The 17,753-nt window shown below is 36.5% G+C and overlaps 1 protein-coding gene across 8 annotated transcripts; it reads right to left on the minus strand.

Moving 5' to 3' along the window:
• Window positions 1–4,795: 4,795 nt before the first annotated feature.
• Window positions 4,796–17,480, minus strand: Chn (zinc finger transcriptional factor charlatan). 8 transcript variants are annotated; one of them, XM_070315908.1, is made up of 9 exons: window positions 16,763–17,480; window positions 13,614–13,825; window positions 12,875–13,060; window positions 10,691–11,031; window positions 9,087–9,661; window positions 8,519–8,830; window positions 7,654–7,758; window positions 6,564–6,708; window positions 4,796–5,841 (listed from the first exon to the last, which is right to left on the minus strand). In XM_070315908.1, exons 2-9 carry the CDS (start codon window positions 13,711–13,713, stop codon window positions 5,752–5,754), a joined length of 1,854 nt encoding a protein of 617 aa, XP_070172009.1. In that variant the 5' UTR covers window positions 13,714–13,825; window positions 16,763–17,480; the 3' UTR covers window positions 4,796–5,751. The 8 variants fall into 8 exon arrangements, with proteins under 8 accessions (XP_070172009.1, XP_070172008.1, XP_070172005.1 ...); XM_070315907.1 differs by having other exon boundaries at window positions 6,470–6,708; window positions 16,763–17,479; XM_070315904.1 differs by having other exon boundaries at window positions 5,749–6,708; window positions 13,614–13,820; window positions 16,763–17,475.
• Between the last annotated feature and the right edge of the window lie 273 nt (window positions 17,481–17,753).

Raw genomic sequence — 17,753 nt, forward strand, 5'->3', positions numbered from 1 at the left:
TAGCAGCTTGATTTCGGAAAAGAGCAAGCGCTCATCCCCCGAATCAATCATGTAGTTCTTTTCTAAAAGTAAGCAGAAAACAAAAGCGAAATCGTTAAAATTGTGATCATGTAACGAAGGAATGAGATTTTTCGATACATCAAAGTACCTATAAAATTTGCACAAGTAAAGTGGGAATAATGAAAAATTTCAGTGACGAGTACATGATTGATCTTCCGTTTGCACGCGCTAAAACACGTGGAATCCTCGAGAAAATCACGAACATACTCGAAAGCTGTGCTAGCGTGCGCGCGTGTTTCAAACCGATCGCGCGATTACCGAAGTAATTATTTATCACCGCTACAATCGACGGTCCGTGGGCAGCAGAACCGCGAAATATCACGCGGCAAAATCTGCGTTATATCGCGCCAACATTGAGAGAGAGAGAGAGAGAGAGAGAGAGAGAGAGAGAGAAAAGAGGAGACCCCAAAGTGACTGCGTCTCGTGACCCAGCTGCCTTTCATTCGCTCTGGGCGGGAAGCGATTAATTATGTGCTCCAAGGTGCGCGACTCCGTTGTACTTGGTGACCCAAGTCGGCTTTAAAGTTGAAGTGGGTCAGTTTTAGCGATGTTGAACACGACGTTGAAAACGCCGAACAACGACCTTAAGGGCGAGACGTAAGTTCGAGGATGCAAGTTTTAACGCGATCGGTTAAACGCGCGCTATTAAAGAGCATTACATTGCATGATTTTTTGAAAGGGCGTTATTTTTTATATCTATCCGCTATGACGATAAATTAGAGAGACATGAATGAAAAATTTGCCAATCGATTAATGTACTATTCGTGATACGTAAATGAAATGTTGCGAACAATTAAGAATAAAAATGAAGCAAATTGCCGATATTTCATCGTAAAATAGATTTGTTATGATCGAAATGGTACATTATATATATATATGTATGTATGTATGTATGTATGTATGTATGTATATGTATGTCTATTTGCCAATAATTACAAATTTAATATTACAACAATGAAATATTGATATATCTGTAAAAAAAAAATAATAAAATATTATGCTGAATCGGTAAAAAGTTATTGAGAAAGATATAAATATTAAGAAAAATATTAACAAAAAATATAAAAGTTTCATAATATATATTTTCTCATAAATTAAATTTTGTGAATTAAATGTAATATACAATTGAATGTAATACTTTCTCAAACAATACATGTAAAGAGAAAAATAGTAATATTATATAATAATTATTAATTATTGTTAAATAATGTGCCCTCTCTTCCTTCCTCTCTCTAATCAATGAAGTAATTTAATTAATTTTCTATTTCACGCTCATGCTTTGGCAATTTGTGAAGAATAAATAAATCGTGATTCAACGAATTGAATAATGCGCTTACAGTTGCATCTAATTGTAAATATCGATAAAAATGAACCGAAGAAAATAATGCTCAATGACCCATATTAATAGATTATGAATAATGTAGGAATATTTTATTGTTGTTTTTGTTGAATGAATGAATCAATGTTCGCTCATCGACGTGTGCAGCGAAACGTGACGCAAATTGTGACATTTAACGTACGCGCACGCATTTTTTATTTTCTGCGTTACAGCACGTCATACATAAACGTCTCGTTTTTTCTTGCAAACGTGAACTTATACTCAATCTTTTCGGGGGATAAAACGCTTATTTATTTATTTATTTAGTTCTACGTCCAGTGTTGATTACGCGATAAAACAAAGCCATGACCATATCTTAAGTAGCATCTGTCCGTCTTGTAATCCAATTGAATGAGCGCTATAAAGCACATAGATGTACGTATAGGCTTTAGAGTATACAATTATCTAAGTCGTACTATATAAATGAGTAGTAAAATTTAATGTATTATTGCGCCATTCCGAGTTTTATCAAATTAATCGGTTCACAAAACAATTAATATTATCATTATACTAATCGTAGTAACAATATCCGCTGTCCTACAATGCGATGCTACATATTGATAATTTAACATTAGGTAAACAGGTTAATTATATAGAAGAGTTTAATCATTATGTAAATTATAACGAATTATCCGCACAAATCGAAATCAGAGTTTCTAATAATATATTCAAAATAATAATAATCATATAAATATATATACTTCTTAAAAATAGAATTTAATCGTATAAATGATCCATCATTATGATTATTTATATAATTAAGCTGTATTTTTAGGGAATGTATATATCTGGAAAATATATATATTATGAAAATATTAATATAATATATTTGTGCAATTATTGTTTTAAATATGCAAGAGGTTAATTAATATATACATCAACGCGCGCGAAAGTAAAGTTACTAAATAACATATCTGTCGATCGTGCATTTCCACGAATCGTCCAAAGCTTTCATGCAAAACGAATGATACGAATATTTGTGTACGGAGCAAAACGGGAGCTTATGTAACTTTTCTAACCTGATTTGCTCTCGCGTTTAACTCGCTTCGTGCCCAGCTTGATAGAACGCGATTTCCACCATGTTGACGTGAAGTCTTGCTCGTCAAAGCTGGTTTTTCTACGTCCCGCGGTTGATCCTTCGTGCTCGTCATAACTTCGTCCTGGTTATCGATCTTTACAGAGTCCCCAGATACCGAATGCATCCCGGGATGAAAGTTGATCAGCGGCTTTCATCATTGATTAACATCACTGACTGACAAACTTCGGCTTGATACACGGTATATATATATATCTGAATGTGTATAACAAAATTTAAATTATTATTATATATATAATTGAAATAATATAGTATCACTATCAAAATACAATAGCAGTTTTTACACATACGTATACTTCTGAAACGCAGTTGAAAAACTTTTACGAATCTTTGAGCAGAAAATCAGATTCTATATGTCATCAATCGCATTTGTCGCAAAATAATAATTTTTATCAACAACCTACGTAAATCTGACAACTGACGTCTTTATTTTCAAGACATCTCACAATGCATTCACTATGCAAGCTGCATTATGTATATGTATGCAAAGCGCATTCTACCGTTGACTGGTGAATTAAAATCGGTTTGTCGAAGTTCGTTGATAATTTCGGAGTAACATTTCGTAACGAAAAGCGAGGAATATTGCATCGAATGTTCTTAGATTTCAATTATTAATTATTGACGTCAGACCGTTCTCTCAAAAATTTACGTAACTGATATGATGTGAGATAAAGAAATAATCATTTGTCAAAAAAAATTTTTGTTTCTTTGATAAATTTTCCGATGCTCGCGACGAAAACAAACAAAAAAATAACCTTTTTATACAGGGTATCCGATCACTTTTGACACACCCGAAGTGTGAAGATAGATTGGTTTAAACTGAGTCGAAAAGTTCTGAACCATTTTTTTGATAACGCTTAATAAAGCAGTTATTATTGAGTAAAGTCTGGCCAATCAGCGCCAACGTTTAGTCGAGCGCCGCGCGGCACCGCCGCGTACTACCAAGCGCGAGGCTCACCGACATGCGCCCGGCTAAAGATCGGCGCTGATTGGCCAGACTTTACTCAATAATAACTCCTTTATTAAGCGTTATAAAAAAAAGTGATTTCAGGACTTTTCTTTTTAGTTTGACCCAATCTACCTTCATACTTCGGGTATGTCAAAAATTACCGGACATCCTGTATAATACTTAATGTTCTTTGTATATACATATATGTTATACACTTTGTATAATATATTTTCTCAAAATTTACTATCCATTAAAATCCATGTCTTTATTATTGAAGTTATTGCAATATTCATTAATATCAGTTTTGATTGCAATAATTATGCAATGCTAGCTTTGCAGCTCTTGTTGCATTGTTAGTTGTATTGTTTAGTGACCTCAAAATTACAATAAAATAAAAAATTAAATAATACTATACACACACGCATATATATATATCTCAAGACATCTAGGACTAGGACCATAAACATAGTATATCTAGACCGAGCGTTCGCCTTTATTTAAGGAGTGGGGAGAGAAAGATGCACATTGAAAAGAACATACTCTTTTTCGTGCTCCTTGCGTTCTCTCTCGCTCGCACAGAGTATAGCGCTCTCTTTCGTCATGCTACGTGCGAGCGAGAGAGAACGCAAGGGGCACGAAACAGAGTACCTCCTTTTCTACGTGCACCTCGGCTCCCATTTCTCAACACTCGATCTAGATATACTATGTCTATGGTCCAGATATACAATACTATGTCTATGCTGGGAACACAGATGTTTTCTCTTTTTAAGTTTCACGCTGCCTAAAGCCTGTGTCACACCATGCATTGCGCACTCTGATCGGATTTGGAATACGAACTGCGAATCGTCATCCATCCAATCAGAATGAAGTAGCCAAGGATCTGATTGGATGATTCGCAGTCCGTAATCCAAATGCGCGTCCGCAATGCGTAGTGTGACACGGGCTTAAACAAAGGAAAGATAGGGATAGGGAACTAGGGAATACGCTCAACGCTCAACGAACGGTCTATGCTTTATACGTCATACGTCTATGTATAAATCTTTTTAAATATTAAAAATAAAACTATTAGAATAAAATTATTTTGCAGAAATTATTTTATGTATTATTATTTTATCGCACTTTTATTGCACTAAGAATATAAGAATATAAATACAGAATATAATTAAGAATATAAATATACAAAATTAGTTTATTTTATTTCATAAACGAAAAAGAGAAATGTAACCTATGAGAAACAATTAAAAATTGATTATAGTGCCGGAAAAGACATAGGAGCAAGAAGTTAAGAGATTCATGTGAGGAATTTCATCTGCAAATTTTTTTCTTTATTCATTTTCATGTATAATAGACATATTTCATATAATAACGTAAACAAGATAATGGTTTTGTATATAAACGCTTTATATTAAATCGTAATTTTATAAAAATTGTGGCTATGCAGCCAAGTACGGAAGTGGTATGTTGCTTAATCGCATAATTGCGTTACATAATTGCATTTCAAATGATGCTTCGTCGTCTAAAACATCATCGTTAGTCTAAAACAGAAGAAAGTGTACACAGATAGTCGAAGATAAATCCATGGAACATCGATTATCAAATCAATGATGAAAATCTATATTTTATATCATTCATTTAATGTTACTTGAAAAATCATCTTTTGTTTCGAATCATCGGATCCTCATATGGCAGAGAAGTTATTTACATAACATACACATTAAATTCAAGTATCTTACATAAAGCGATCGAGATTATCATGGCGAAAAATGTATTTACATATCTCTTACATACGTTACATTAAAATACTTTCAATTATAAAGATTCGCATCACATTAATTTTATTCATATCACGCTTCTCTTTCGTGCGCTTCTAGAATACAGCAAACGATTTCTTTGTAGAACAATTGCATCATATTTTGGGTAACGATGTAATATCTCCGACAATAATAACATATAAAATTTACATGTATCAGAAAACTATGTTCTGATTAGTAAGTTTTTTTATTTAATGAAAGATAACGGTAGTTAATTAAAAAGAGTCAAATTAAAAATTTATCTAGATTAGAATTCGTTGGAAAAGGACAATTCATTCGAAAAATTAGACTCTAATAATAAAAATTTATGCTCTTAGCCACTCCCAAGCTCTTTTACCGTTAACTATGATATCCGTAATTCGGGTTGATGAAAAACGTGCCCTTGAGCGTGATCGAGGAGACGATCGATGGCAAACTGACTGTTGACGCGCGATTCTTGGCATGACAAAATCGCCGTTCATGTAGCCATAACGTGTGTAGTTTCAGCGAACATCTGCTGTGACGACGGTTCATTCTCCGGGCAGGCGTTTATTTTCTGCATAATATACTATGAGAAAATAGAGATCAATAAATCTTATAATTTTCTCTTGTACAGACACAAACTGTTATGTTACTGACATAGACATCTTGTGTGAGTACAAAGCTTATTTTTGCGATAGATCGAGGAAGTTGCGCGACGAGGAGAAAGCTAATTTAATCATTAAATTCGACGAGAAGAGAATCAGTAAACAAAAGTATAGCAGATATATGAAAAATCGAATGAAAAGTTCCTCGACTAGAGTTCCTTGAAGAGTTATATTTCGATTCGATTCAATACATTCATTCAAAAAAATTCATTCGTAAAATTCGACTCTAATAATAACAATTTACGCTCTTAGCCACTCCCAACCTCTTTTGCTGTTATCTATGATATCTATAATTTGGGTTTGTGAAAAACGTGGCCTTGAGTGTAATCGAGGAGACGGTCGATGGCAAACTGACTGTCGATGTGCGATTCTTTTCATGATAAGATCGCCGTTTATGTCGCCATAATGTGTGAAGTATCAGCGAGGCTTTGCTGTGATATGGACGACGGCTTATTCCTCGGGCCGGCGCATATTTTCGGCATAAATGACATTTAAACATTCGTTGCCGTATGGATTTCTGTTGATGTCCAGAGATTATTTCTATCTTACCGCTAATTTGCCTATTATTCGGCTCGACGTTTGTCAGATCTTGTAAACCTAACGCAGGTATTAGATTGCGCCGGGAATCCCAGTGCCATTTCACCTGTCTCGGTTGGCTCTGCTTTCTAGATCGTCTCTCGCTCGGTTTTTGTTGATTTTCCTTCTCGTCCTGTCTGCACACGGGATCTCGTGAACGGCACGGTTCCGGCAATCGGTCCTCGGCTTCTTCCCTCGATAGTAGCTGGTAACTATATGTAAAATCATTGTTAGACGTATCGGTAACGTCATTTTTACTACTCCCGTTACTTTGATCGTTCAGACACGATAAGAAATCATTCTTGTCGTTCTTGAAACCGCAGACGCGACGCGCGTCGAGATCACGATTGCGTGCCTCGCCGTTACCATTGCTTCGGACGACGTCGTCATCGTCGTCATCGTCGTCGTCGTAGTCGTCGTCGTCACCGTTGATGCCGGCTATGCGACGATGCGACCGGTTCTCCTCCTCCGTGGGATATGCCATGGTTGCTGCGGTTGCAGGGGACTTTACCATCTCGTGGCTGCAACCACCGCGGCACTGTTCCATAAGTTACGTTCGCGTCATTTTTTCTACCAATGTACGAGCGTTCGTCGTAGCATGACGTAAGAGAAATAAAACTGTGTAACTAGACATATACATCTAGTAATAATGACGCGCGGTAAACATCATCCGCGCGCAATCTACGACACCGAAAGCAAACGAAGCGTGCACATGGTGACATAGAAGACAAGAGGTCTCGTTTTTAACAAAAAATAATCCAAAAAATGACGCGAGAACGTAACACAAAACAGGAGGAGGAGTGGATAGTGACGGGCGAGATGACGAATCGTCAAATGCATCATCCGCGGATTACGATATATTGATTTCGCGACGAAAAAAAAAGAGTCATCGAACGGATATAAATAGTTCGTATAATAGCAAATTGATGATTGGAGGCGAAAAGTTAATAACAGATCTGTAACCCGTCATCGAGCGCGCCGATATTAGCCGGATGAACGAACATAAAATAAAAAAACGGTTTGCCATTTAATGTCATACGGCATTCATTACATAATTAATGGTAACTAAAAAAAAGGAGAAACGCAACAGAATGCGGCAATTAATTGAATAAATAAACATAAGCCGAGTATCACGTGGTAAATGTCACGAGGCTTACCCGAGTATAGTGCTTGGCGGTATTACAGTGGTAGCAGGTACGATTGCTGGAGCTGGTGCTGGAAAAACTGGTGGCCCAGGTGGTGGTCGTCCTCCTCCCACGGGGCTATAAATTCAATAATGAGCAATAAATGATCGCGTAAATTATTCGTCAGTGACAGGACGAAGATCTTCCGAACTTCTGCAGAAAGATTGAGCTTAGAAGTTCGTGAACATTTTCGTCGTATAAAATTATACAAAATAATTATTCGCATTCGAAAGTTCTAAGTAGAGGAATAGAATAACATATATGTCTGTAATTTTTTTATTTTACTCTATGAATTTCTTTCTAAGAATATAATGTATAAGACATGAAGCGGTATGATTTAAGGCATAACATTTTTCTTTGTTACATATATTATGTAAATAATTATATCGTTAAATTCAAACTGGTGGACCTTTATCGACAGTTTTATATTTTACGACTTTAATTAGTCCCTTTTAGATGAATAAATAATTAACTGCGATCTGAATCAATATTTTGATACCTTGATATCTCGAATTTATTGTATTACACAACGTGAATAGCAATGCACCATTATCTAGTACTGATTAAACTTGTTAATGATGCTTCCAAACTTTGATTAAATGAAAAAAACTAAATGTTACTCATACAATGCTTTTTGCAGTGTATATATATAATTATATGTTGTTAAATTAGTTAGTGGCAATTAAACATTTTATTTTTGTACCCAATATTATTTGTATTAATACAGATCGAATCTAATTTTGTCGACTAATGTTGCGCTGGATTTATCAGACTACTTGATAACGCTACATATAATGAGTAAATGACTCTATGAATGTAAGATTAAACATTATCTTACTGTAAAGGTTGCGGGTGGCGATTGCTCGGCGGCGGTGCCGTTTGAGCAGTCGATGTCGATGGTGCACTAGCACTGCTAACTCGATGAACATGCAACTGATGTATCTGCAATTGCGCCGCGTCTTCGCCAAGGAACGAGCATCTCGAGCATTGCCTTCTGTTGTGTACCTTGAGTACGTGCGTCGAAAGACGCTCAGCGCGAGCTGCTTTGTACTCGCACAAACTACATGCAAAGGGCTTCGTGTGGGTATTCAAATGCCGCTTCAGACACCAATTATCAACACCGCTCCATGGGCAGTACACGCAAGTATACCTTAAAAATTAAAAATTTTAAATTTTTAAATGTATCGCAACAACGCGTACTAATATTATTACTTAATTATATATCGTTGCAATTACAACAATCGCAATTTTATGGAAGGATATTACAGAACGAATCAATGATAGCTAATAGAAATTATCACAGAAATTGACTTTTCACACTAGACGATAATCCGATTTTAATTAAAAGAAGAAGAAATTTGGAAAGTCACAATCAAGATGTGACAAAAACAAATTGAGAAATGAACCTTCGTTCCTGCGCGCTCTTGGAGCCGCCTTTAAGATGACTTTTGCTATTGCAACCGCCGTTTTGTACGCGCCTGCCCGTGTTGCAATTACTCGCATCGGGTTGCATGATTCCTCCCGACGCGGGCATGGCCGTCGTTTGATAAATACCGATAGTGCCGGTACCCGATGTAGCGACATTCGGCTGTAACTGATAACCCTTGTTGGTAGCGAAAGTTGATTGACAATTGATGTGTTGCTGCTGCGGTTGCTGTTGGCTATTCGCATTGGCAGTCGCCGCTGTTGGCGTTATCGTTGTGTCCTGCTGCAACGGTTTCGATGCGCTTCCCATCGGTCTTCGTATTTTCGAGACTTCGTAAACATGATCGCGATGCATTCTCATGAAATGTTTCTTTACGTGATCAGCGCGATTGAAGGGCTTGAAGCAGATGTAGCAGTGAAACGGCTTCTCCTCGCGGTGGATGTTCTCGTGTCGCGTGTAGAGATCGCGTCTGTCAGTTCCATAAGGACAGTATGGACAAGTATATCGTTTACCACTCACGGATGCTGTGGCGGAGGTGGTCATCGTAGCTGTATTCTATGACAATTTATATATGTTGCTTTATATTATCTTTAGCAATAAACGTAGTAAATAGGATGTCTACTGGAAAAGCGTGGAAAACTTTCTTGGAATTTATTTTGTACCTGGAGAAATCAGAGAATTCTCATAGAATTTTATATGTATAGGGTGACCTGCAACGACTGCCCATTAAACACATAGCGTTATTCCTTACCAAAAACTGAGTTCTGTGAATCGCGCGTCTAATATTGTGCGTGAGCGCACGGCGGCACACATTATCAGACGCGCTCATTGACCAGCATCCGGCTAAAAGTCTGCGCTGATTCGCCTGACTTTATTCAATAGTAACTCCTTTATTAAATCTTTATAGAAAAAAATGGTTTACAATTTTTCGATTCAATTTTTGATAAGGAATAACGCTATATATTAGTGGGCGTTCTTTACATGTTACTCTGTATAAATTGAGACTTAAAGAATTTTTTTAAAAATTCTCTTTGATAATCTTGCTCCTATATTGTAAGCAGTCGGCAATTTAAAATATATTATAAATATATATTTATCTCTGCTTATATATCCAATGTTTTAACAAAATATTTAATATATGTAATACATATTCTGTATTGTAATTTTTAGTCATTAGAATTTAGCATTAGAAAACGCATAGAATAAAAAAACTTACTTTAAAAAATGTACCAAAAAATTTTTTAAATATTCTTCTTACTTGGAATTTTGAACAAAAATACCTGGAAATTCAGGGAATTTTCAGGACATTTTTTTAAAAGATTCGAGTAGCCACTGGTTTAAATTGAAAAGCATATATATACTGCGCATGAACAGTTACTATGGTCTCGTCAATTTTTATGAATTTTTTTAACATTTATATAAATTTGTAACAAACGTAACATTTTTATGTTTATTCCCATATACAATATGTTAAACCAATGAGTTTATCTTTTTAAATTATCGAACAATCATTGTGAGTTTATAAATAAAATTGTTGGAAACCTTTCGCGATTTTTAAAAATGAGATGAGATAATTTCATATACCTGCATAAAAGATCTGAAATTTAATTCAGATACCTGTTGCAGATGCTGCGGCGCAGGAACGGATGGCAGTTCTTGCAGGAGAAAGCTCGAGGTAACAGGCAATAAAGCCGCAGGTACAGTCTGTGTTTCTTGGGTTCTTCTGGAGGGAGGTGCCGCCCGTTCGGCGCGTTCGCGGAGTCTCTCTAAATACATAACTACATCCTCGGCTTTAAGATCTGCTTGCAAATAATCCTTCCGGGGCGAGTGATGCCTGTTTCTACTATTATCGGGTAGGATCCTCGAGGAGTGATGTTCCATGAAATGCTCTGCAATCTCACGTGGGCTACCAGCCATGACATCGCCTGTTGGCATAAGCGGTCAATTAAATTCCGAAATACGTTCTTATGACAAACTAGAAAATTATAAAACTTTATACTGTCTCGTAAAGATTAATCCTACTAAATTTAATTTAAAATTATATTTTATTTAATTACATTAATAACTGCAAGATAAATGTATTAAAGAATACATTAATTTTAGCATATTAATTAGTTTAGTAGCGCCAAGTTTTTTTAATTACAATTTTTTATTTTATTTTATTCGTATAAATTTTTTATTTTTTGTTTTAATTTCCAAGTGTTTTAGTTTTTCTATTAATTTTTTATTTTATGTTTTTAGTGTTTTGTTTTATTGGATATATTGTATATTTTTTAAATATTGAAAATAAATAAATTTCATCGAATAAACTAATAATTTTGAAATATATTTTATTTTTTTATTAATAAGTATTATGAAGAATTTTCAGCTTTACTTTTTTATAAATGAAAGCATACTACGTACGCTATATAACACTGCATTCTTGATGCCAGAATTCAGACCAGCAACACGACTCCGTAGTGGAGGGGATACACACATAAAACCGGGCATTTTTTTGAATTTGTTTTCTTACAAAAAATCAAAGGGCGAAAAAAATTCTACTGACCGTTAATAATCTTTAATGAATCTTGAGAAAAAGAGGCTAAATGCTGGAAAAAAAAAATTTACCAAGGATAACAGGATTTTTTGAAAAAGTCAAAATATCCAGTTTTATTCTACAGGAAGAGTAAAATCGGTTGCCCATTTGAAAACATCTAAAACACCGCGCAATTACAAAATCTTTATTTATTTTAATTAAAATACAATACAAAAATATATTCTATAAACAAAATTCACAAATAAAGATATCCTCTTACTATTGCTTCCTACAGGACTTTATATTATTTAATTTTTTAACTTTAGTGTGAACCGTATATATATAATGCGCAGAGCGCTCTGCGCATTGCATGTACACTGTTCACATTTGTGTGCGTATCCCCTCCACTACAGAGTCGTGTTGCTAGCGTCTCAATTCTGGCATCTTGTATCGCAAACTTAAACTATACCTGCTTTTTATTGAATAAAGAATAAAGGAAAGAGTATTTATATGGAAGAAGAATTTGTGATATAATAAAATTATACAAGAAAAAAGGTAATTATATAATTTACTATATAAATCTATCGCACATATATAAATTAAAAAAAAAAAATGTTAATCGTTTGCATAGCATGTGATAAAATATTCTCACATTTACATTGACTTAAAATTTTCCAGAAAATTTAAAATGCGAAGAATTTATATGATTTCTCAAGCATTGTGTATATTGCACATTTAATTTTATATTTTTTCGCGTGCACACGCGAATGAACTAATCGAGCCTCGTTATATAGCAAGGAACTTGCAGTTATTGGAGATTCATAATATTATAAAAATTTCTAATTAGGATACATATTCATATTGCTAGATAATATAAAAAACTGGCAAATGGTTTCCTGGAAAAACGCGAGGACGATGAAATATAGCCGTATAACATAATTGTTCAAAACGGTATGATCAGTAATTAACAGGGGAATTATTCTCGTTATCTACCCTTACTAATCAACTTATTTTTATCTTGTATCAGTTAAACTTTTTACATGGATAGAAAATTACTCAGCTATACTCTGAGTGCTCCATCGATCAAGACCTTTAAGCTTATGGAGATCGTGTAAACAAGTTACCTTTGCAAAAAAAAAAATTTAGAAAGGTTTATAGAACGTTATTTTAGACACGACAGTATATTCAAATGCATTCGCTGAATATTGTTGCAAAAGAAGACATTTAGCAATGTATATATCTGATATACTTACCACATTCGTCACATCGCCATGTAGCTTTTCCGGCGTGATAAGCTGCGATTCGGCTTCCATCAGTGCCTTTTAACGGTTCCTCGTCGTACGTCCAGTTTCCATCGTCACTGCCGTCTGTACCATTTTCCGTATCTTCGTCGTTTTTGTACGAAACAGACGTTTCAAATTCGTTTTGCACGCTCGACGCTGCATAAACGAGATTGTGATAAATAGCATTGAGCTCTTTGTATTCAATAGTGAAAAAGTGTGTCGTTCTTTTATACAACAAAGCGCTCGTTAAACCGTATTATATTACTATCGATTTAGGTATTAATTTAATTTTCAATAGTGAAAATTAATTGCAATTTCAAACGTTTAAGCAGATTGTTAGTTATAAATAAAATTATCTTGATTGTCTATTCATATAATTAACGTTGAACAATCAATCAGATAATGATATATCAAAATCTAATTTTGAATGATAGTTTTAAATTATAAAATTGCATTGAGCTTATGACTTACACGCGTATAATTGTAACTGCATTCCAATAATGTATATGTGTCGCGTAGGAAAAGATATTTGCTATATAATTCGCAATTACACACATATATGTATAAATATAATTGATTATACATTATAATATCATCGAGATAATATTAACAAATAATAATTAACAATTGATAATTTTGAAATGCTCATAGAACGCAATAATTTTTATCGTTAGTTTATTTTTGAATTCTAGAAGAAACTTCAACTTACTTCTATGATCGGGATCTTCGCCGTAAAGTTTTCTAGTGATTTCCTTAAACATATCCTCGTAGCAATCAAGCCTGCTAATTCCGGTGCCACTCCCCTCCATTTTACAGGCCTTAACGGTCACTTACACAAAAATAATAAATCTTTTCCTTTTGTGTTGTGTCCTTAGGCAATCCGTCTACCTGCGTGCCGAGTCGTCGTCAAAGAGACCTAAACTTTAAAGAAAATTTCTCTGTTCTATTTTCGGCATAGTTTATATATTGAGTTAGAAGTTTCTAGTTATAAGCTCGCAATGCCAGAAGCACGTTATATATTTGCGCGAATACTATACTTAACAATTTCAAGATGGCAACGAGAACTATCAATGATATTCATACCGTGTATTTTAGACCATATCCATAGTATTACGTAAATTTTGAGATTTTACAGATATAACGAATCTCATTAATTAATAAATGCAATGTAATTGTCAGTAAGGTTTATAGTATTAATTTTAGATGTATAATTATTTTTTACTCTTATTCACGATCAGCGTTATACGCGTTTGATCAATCGACTAAATAAATAATACGATAATGTAAAAGTTTTGCTCTCTATCGACGATATAATCGTATGAGCCGTATTTCACCGTAAGTGCCACGACAAATAGAAAATAAATACATTCAAATTCCCGGGGGTGTTTCCTAAAGTGTAAAATGTGGGCATATAAAATAGCGCATGGTGGAGAATGAGGGGAAAATAGTGTACAAAATTTCGTAACGGACACGCTAACGACTTCTCTGGGATACCATGAGTATTAAATTCGAAATAGTTAGATAATGTACAGGGTGAGTTATGTTACCTAAACAGACTTTCTCTTCTTTACGGTCATCGGTAGAGAAAAACATTGTAGGTTTAATGATATCTAACAATAAGTTCTTATCGAACTATTTTTTTCCATACAATACAATAATACACTTTTAATATGTGTATGTGCAATTTTGCATATTTTAAATATTTTTAACTTATGTGTTTTTTCTTCATATCTTAACCAATTTTTTATTGTAGAAATAAGATTTCTTTTAGAGTAAAAGATATCCCGTTTATTTAAAGGATTTCCTGAAATTTTTCTACTTATTTAAAATTATCATGTATTAATTGATATTTAAACTAAAAACAAAACTACTTGTAACTTCTCTCGAAAAATTAATGTGCGAATAGATCCCTCAATTAAATTACTAGGTTTTTTTAAATTCTGAAAGTAATTTCTATAAGATTATCCTTCGAGAGTTATGTTTCTTTTTTTCTCTCTTTTATTTTTAACGATTATTCTTGCTCTATCTTGTTAAAATCTCTAATTACAATGAGAATGGTTTAAAAAAAAAATATTACATATTCTTTGTGTTTCAAGTTTTATTCTTGAAAATTGTCTTCTGCAGAGAATTTTATTTTTTTATGTGTCTTTTTCAGATTTATTATAAGCATTTATCTATTGACTTTTACCTATCTTATATACCGTCTGTCTTGCTTTCGTGTTCCGATTGATTTCGATCGAATGATGCATGCACAAAAATTTAGCACCGCGTTCTACAGGGGTGGCGACAGCATCCGGAATGAGGAAGGAACGAGCGGGTATTGATCGTCACGATTGCCGCTTGAGTAACTAGGAGGGGAAACGAACAACCCTCTACTGACAACCTCGCAATATGTGTGCGTGCACATAAACCAGGTCGGTTGTATACGTAGATGTGGAGGGGAAAGCAAGAACGTTGAATTCATGGAAGGGGTTACGGCGAAGAATAAATCAATATTCCCCTCTACCATCAGCCTCGGAGAGCATGTCCCCTAGAAACGACAGATGGTGGCGCGTGGAGGGTGTCTGGACTATACCGGTAGAACTTTATGTTTCTGCGCCGGTTGAGAACCTCTGCATCGTAGCACAGAGAAAAAGAGTAGGAAAGTTCGGCGAGGAAAAGAGAAGGAGAAAGAGGAGAGAGGGAGAGATGACACGACGGCGAGAACATGGTCGTTCGGCATAAAGGCAGAGACACAGTCCTGACGAGAAAGAAAGAGAGAGAGAGAACGAGACAGATGGATGGACGGAGAAAGGAAAAGAGCGCGAGCGAACGAGAGCGATCGGGAAGCGGACGAGAAGAAGAGAGAGAGGACATGCGTGCAATCAGCCATTCAAATTCATCCGGAAATTATTGCCGGCTAACCAAGGACGCCAAGCAAATCTCCGACGCTCGCGCGCGCGTGTATTCGTAAATACATGGGCGACTGCACACACGCGCGCGCACGTATGGCCATCCGTCCAGCCGAGAAAGATCCCTTCCTTTCCGCTTCGTTCCTTCCTCTCCGCTTCTCCGGAAGCGGCGCGCGGCTAAACCTTCGTCCCCATCGCAACGCTGTCTTCGTCCCGTCGTTGTCGCGTATGCGCGCACATATCGTGAAGAAAAAAAAAGTTACCAGCCACCCGCATCATAATTATTCATGTTGAACATCGCGCATACGATATTGCGAAAAACCGCGCGAACAGGCCGTTCTCGTGCTTCCCGCGCTGAGAGATGTTCTCCCAGTGCAATATATACTCCTCTCTCTCTCTCTCTCTCTCTCTCTCTCTCTCTCTCTCTCTCTCTCTTTTTCTTTCTACCCGTCGCACGGGTGCGCGTCGAACACCGACGAACACACGGACGTCGCAGATACAGCCGCGCCGCGCGCACTTCTCGATAGGTATTCGCGTGCGGCCTATTCGCGATACACACAATACGGCGGTCGCGGCGGCCTCTCCTCTCGCTCTCGTTTGTGCGCGACCCGGTATCATTCAGAATCGCTCTCTCGTATTCGGTTCTCGCTCTATCCGCTCGCTCTACTTCTTCGTATCCCTTCTCACCGTCCTACTTTGCACTTTCTCTCCCGATCGTTCGTTCTCAACGCGCAACACAGTGGAAGAAGTGGAACAACACACATCTCGAGAGGAACGTGTCCTTGGCGAAGACATCGTGTCATGGCTGATACCGTACTGATACTGGATGATGATGAACACCCGAATACATGACGAACGACGACAGACAGGACGCGAGAGCACACAAAACGAGCACGAAGCCTCACGGATACACTGACAATGAGACGTTTTGAGCACAGGAAACTGGCAGATCTTAGGATTTACTTACGTTCTTATACCGGTGGTGAAGACGAAGTGGATGGAAATCGTTGTTCGAGAAAACGTTATGCTGGTTCGGTTGCAGGTTGTTTCCTCGACGGCAGTCGGGTGGCGAGTGGGTGGGCAGGCGGGGTGGCAGGCGGATAGAAGTGGGTGGCTTGAGCGGGTTGGGAGTAGCGGCGTGTGGGTGGTGGGAGTGGGGTGAGGGAACCCAATACCACCCTCCTCGCCCATTCAATCCTCTGGTATTAGGGGGAGCAGTCGAGCCTGTTCCCAACTGCCCTCCCTCCCACCAACATCCAACAGCCCACCACACACCAACAGCTGGCGACGATAGACCCGTTTGTGCGTGTGCGTATAGACTCTGTCTCACACGTATCACCCACCAAACGCACACACATATCCACCTTCGAGCCTCCCTGCACATCTATCTCTCTACACGTGTTCACTACGCAGCCAAGCACTCCAGGAGCGAATTAGGCAGTAAGAGAGAAGGAGAGGAATTGAAAGAGACGGCGGGAGATCCGGGAAGACCTTCCAGATCCCTTTTCAGGGAACCTTTAAAAAGGTTTAGAAATCCTAGCCTGCTTGCTAGAAGCCTTACAAAATATTGTCGTAACGTTTTCAGGCTCCTTCTTTAATCTATTTTTCTAACTTTACGATATTTTGAAAAAAGATAGATTGCGAACTAGCAAAAGTTAGCAAAAATCTTTGAATAAAAAAAGCAAAAGAAAAGAAAGAAAATGGATAATTCGTATCTATTCTTCGATGTTATCTTGTTTTTATATTTATTTCATAAATTTTCACGTTCTTCTCCGAAATTAACTTGGAGGAAATGCTTGTTTCTAATACAGGCATTGGCAAATCGATTGTTAGGTCTGAACTTGTAGACTATATTGCTGATCGATTTCGTCATCGTTTTCGTATGGCGAATATAAACAAGAGTAAGTCACTTTGACGTTTTGTCATTTTTAATCGTATACAAATCGGAACTAACATGT

Source organism: Polyergus mexicanus, unplaced genomic scaffold, assembly GCF_030449975.1.
Source record: "Polyergus mexicanus isolate NDT 795.1 unplaced genomic scaffold, iyPolMexi1.0 SCAF_2, whole genome shotgun sequence".
NCBI classification, from domain to species: domain Eukaryota; kingdom Metazoa; phylum Arthropoda; class Insecta; order Hymenoptera; family Formicidae; genus Polyergus; species Polyergus mexicanus.

Bases quoted from the DNA above. Each gene is read 5' to 3' on its own strand.
- Chn (XM_070315904.1), bottom strand. From the start codon at position 13,713: ATGGAGGGGAGTGGCACCGGAATTAGCAGGCTTGATTGCTACGAGGAT. The intron at 11,032-12,874 runs GTAAGTATATCA...TTATGCCAACAG, and splicing joins ATGGCGATGTGACGAATGTG to GCGATGTCATGGCTGGTAGC. The intron at 9,662-10,690 runs GTATATGAAATT...AAATTGTCATAG, and splicing joins ATTTCAGATCTTTTATGCAG to AATACAGCTACGATGACCAC.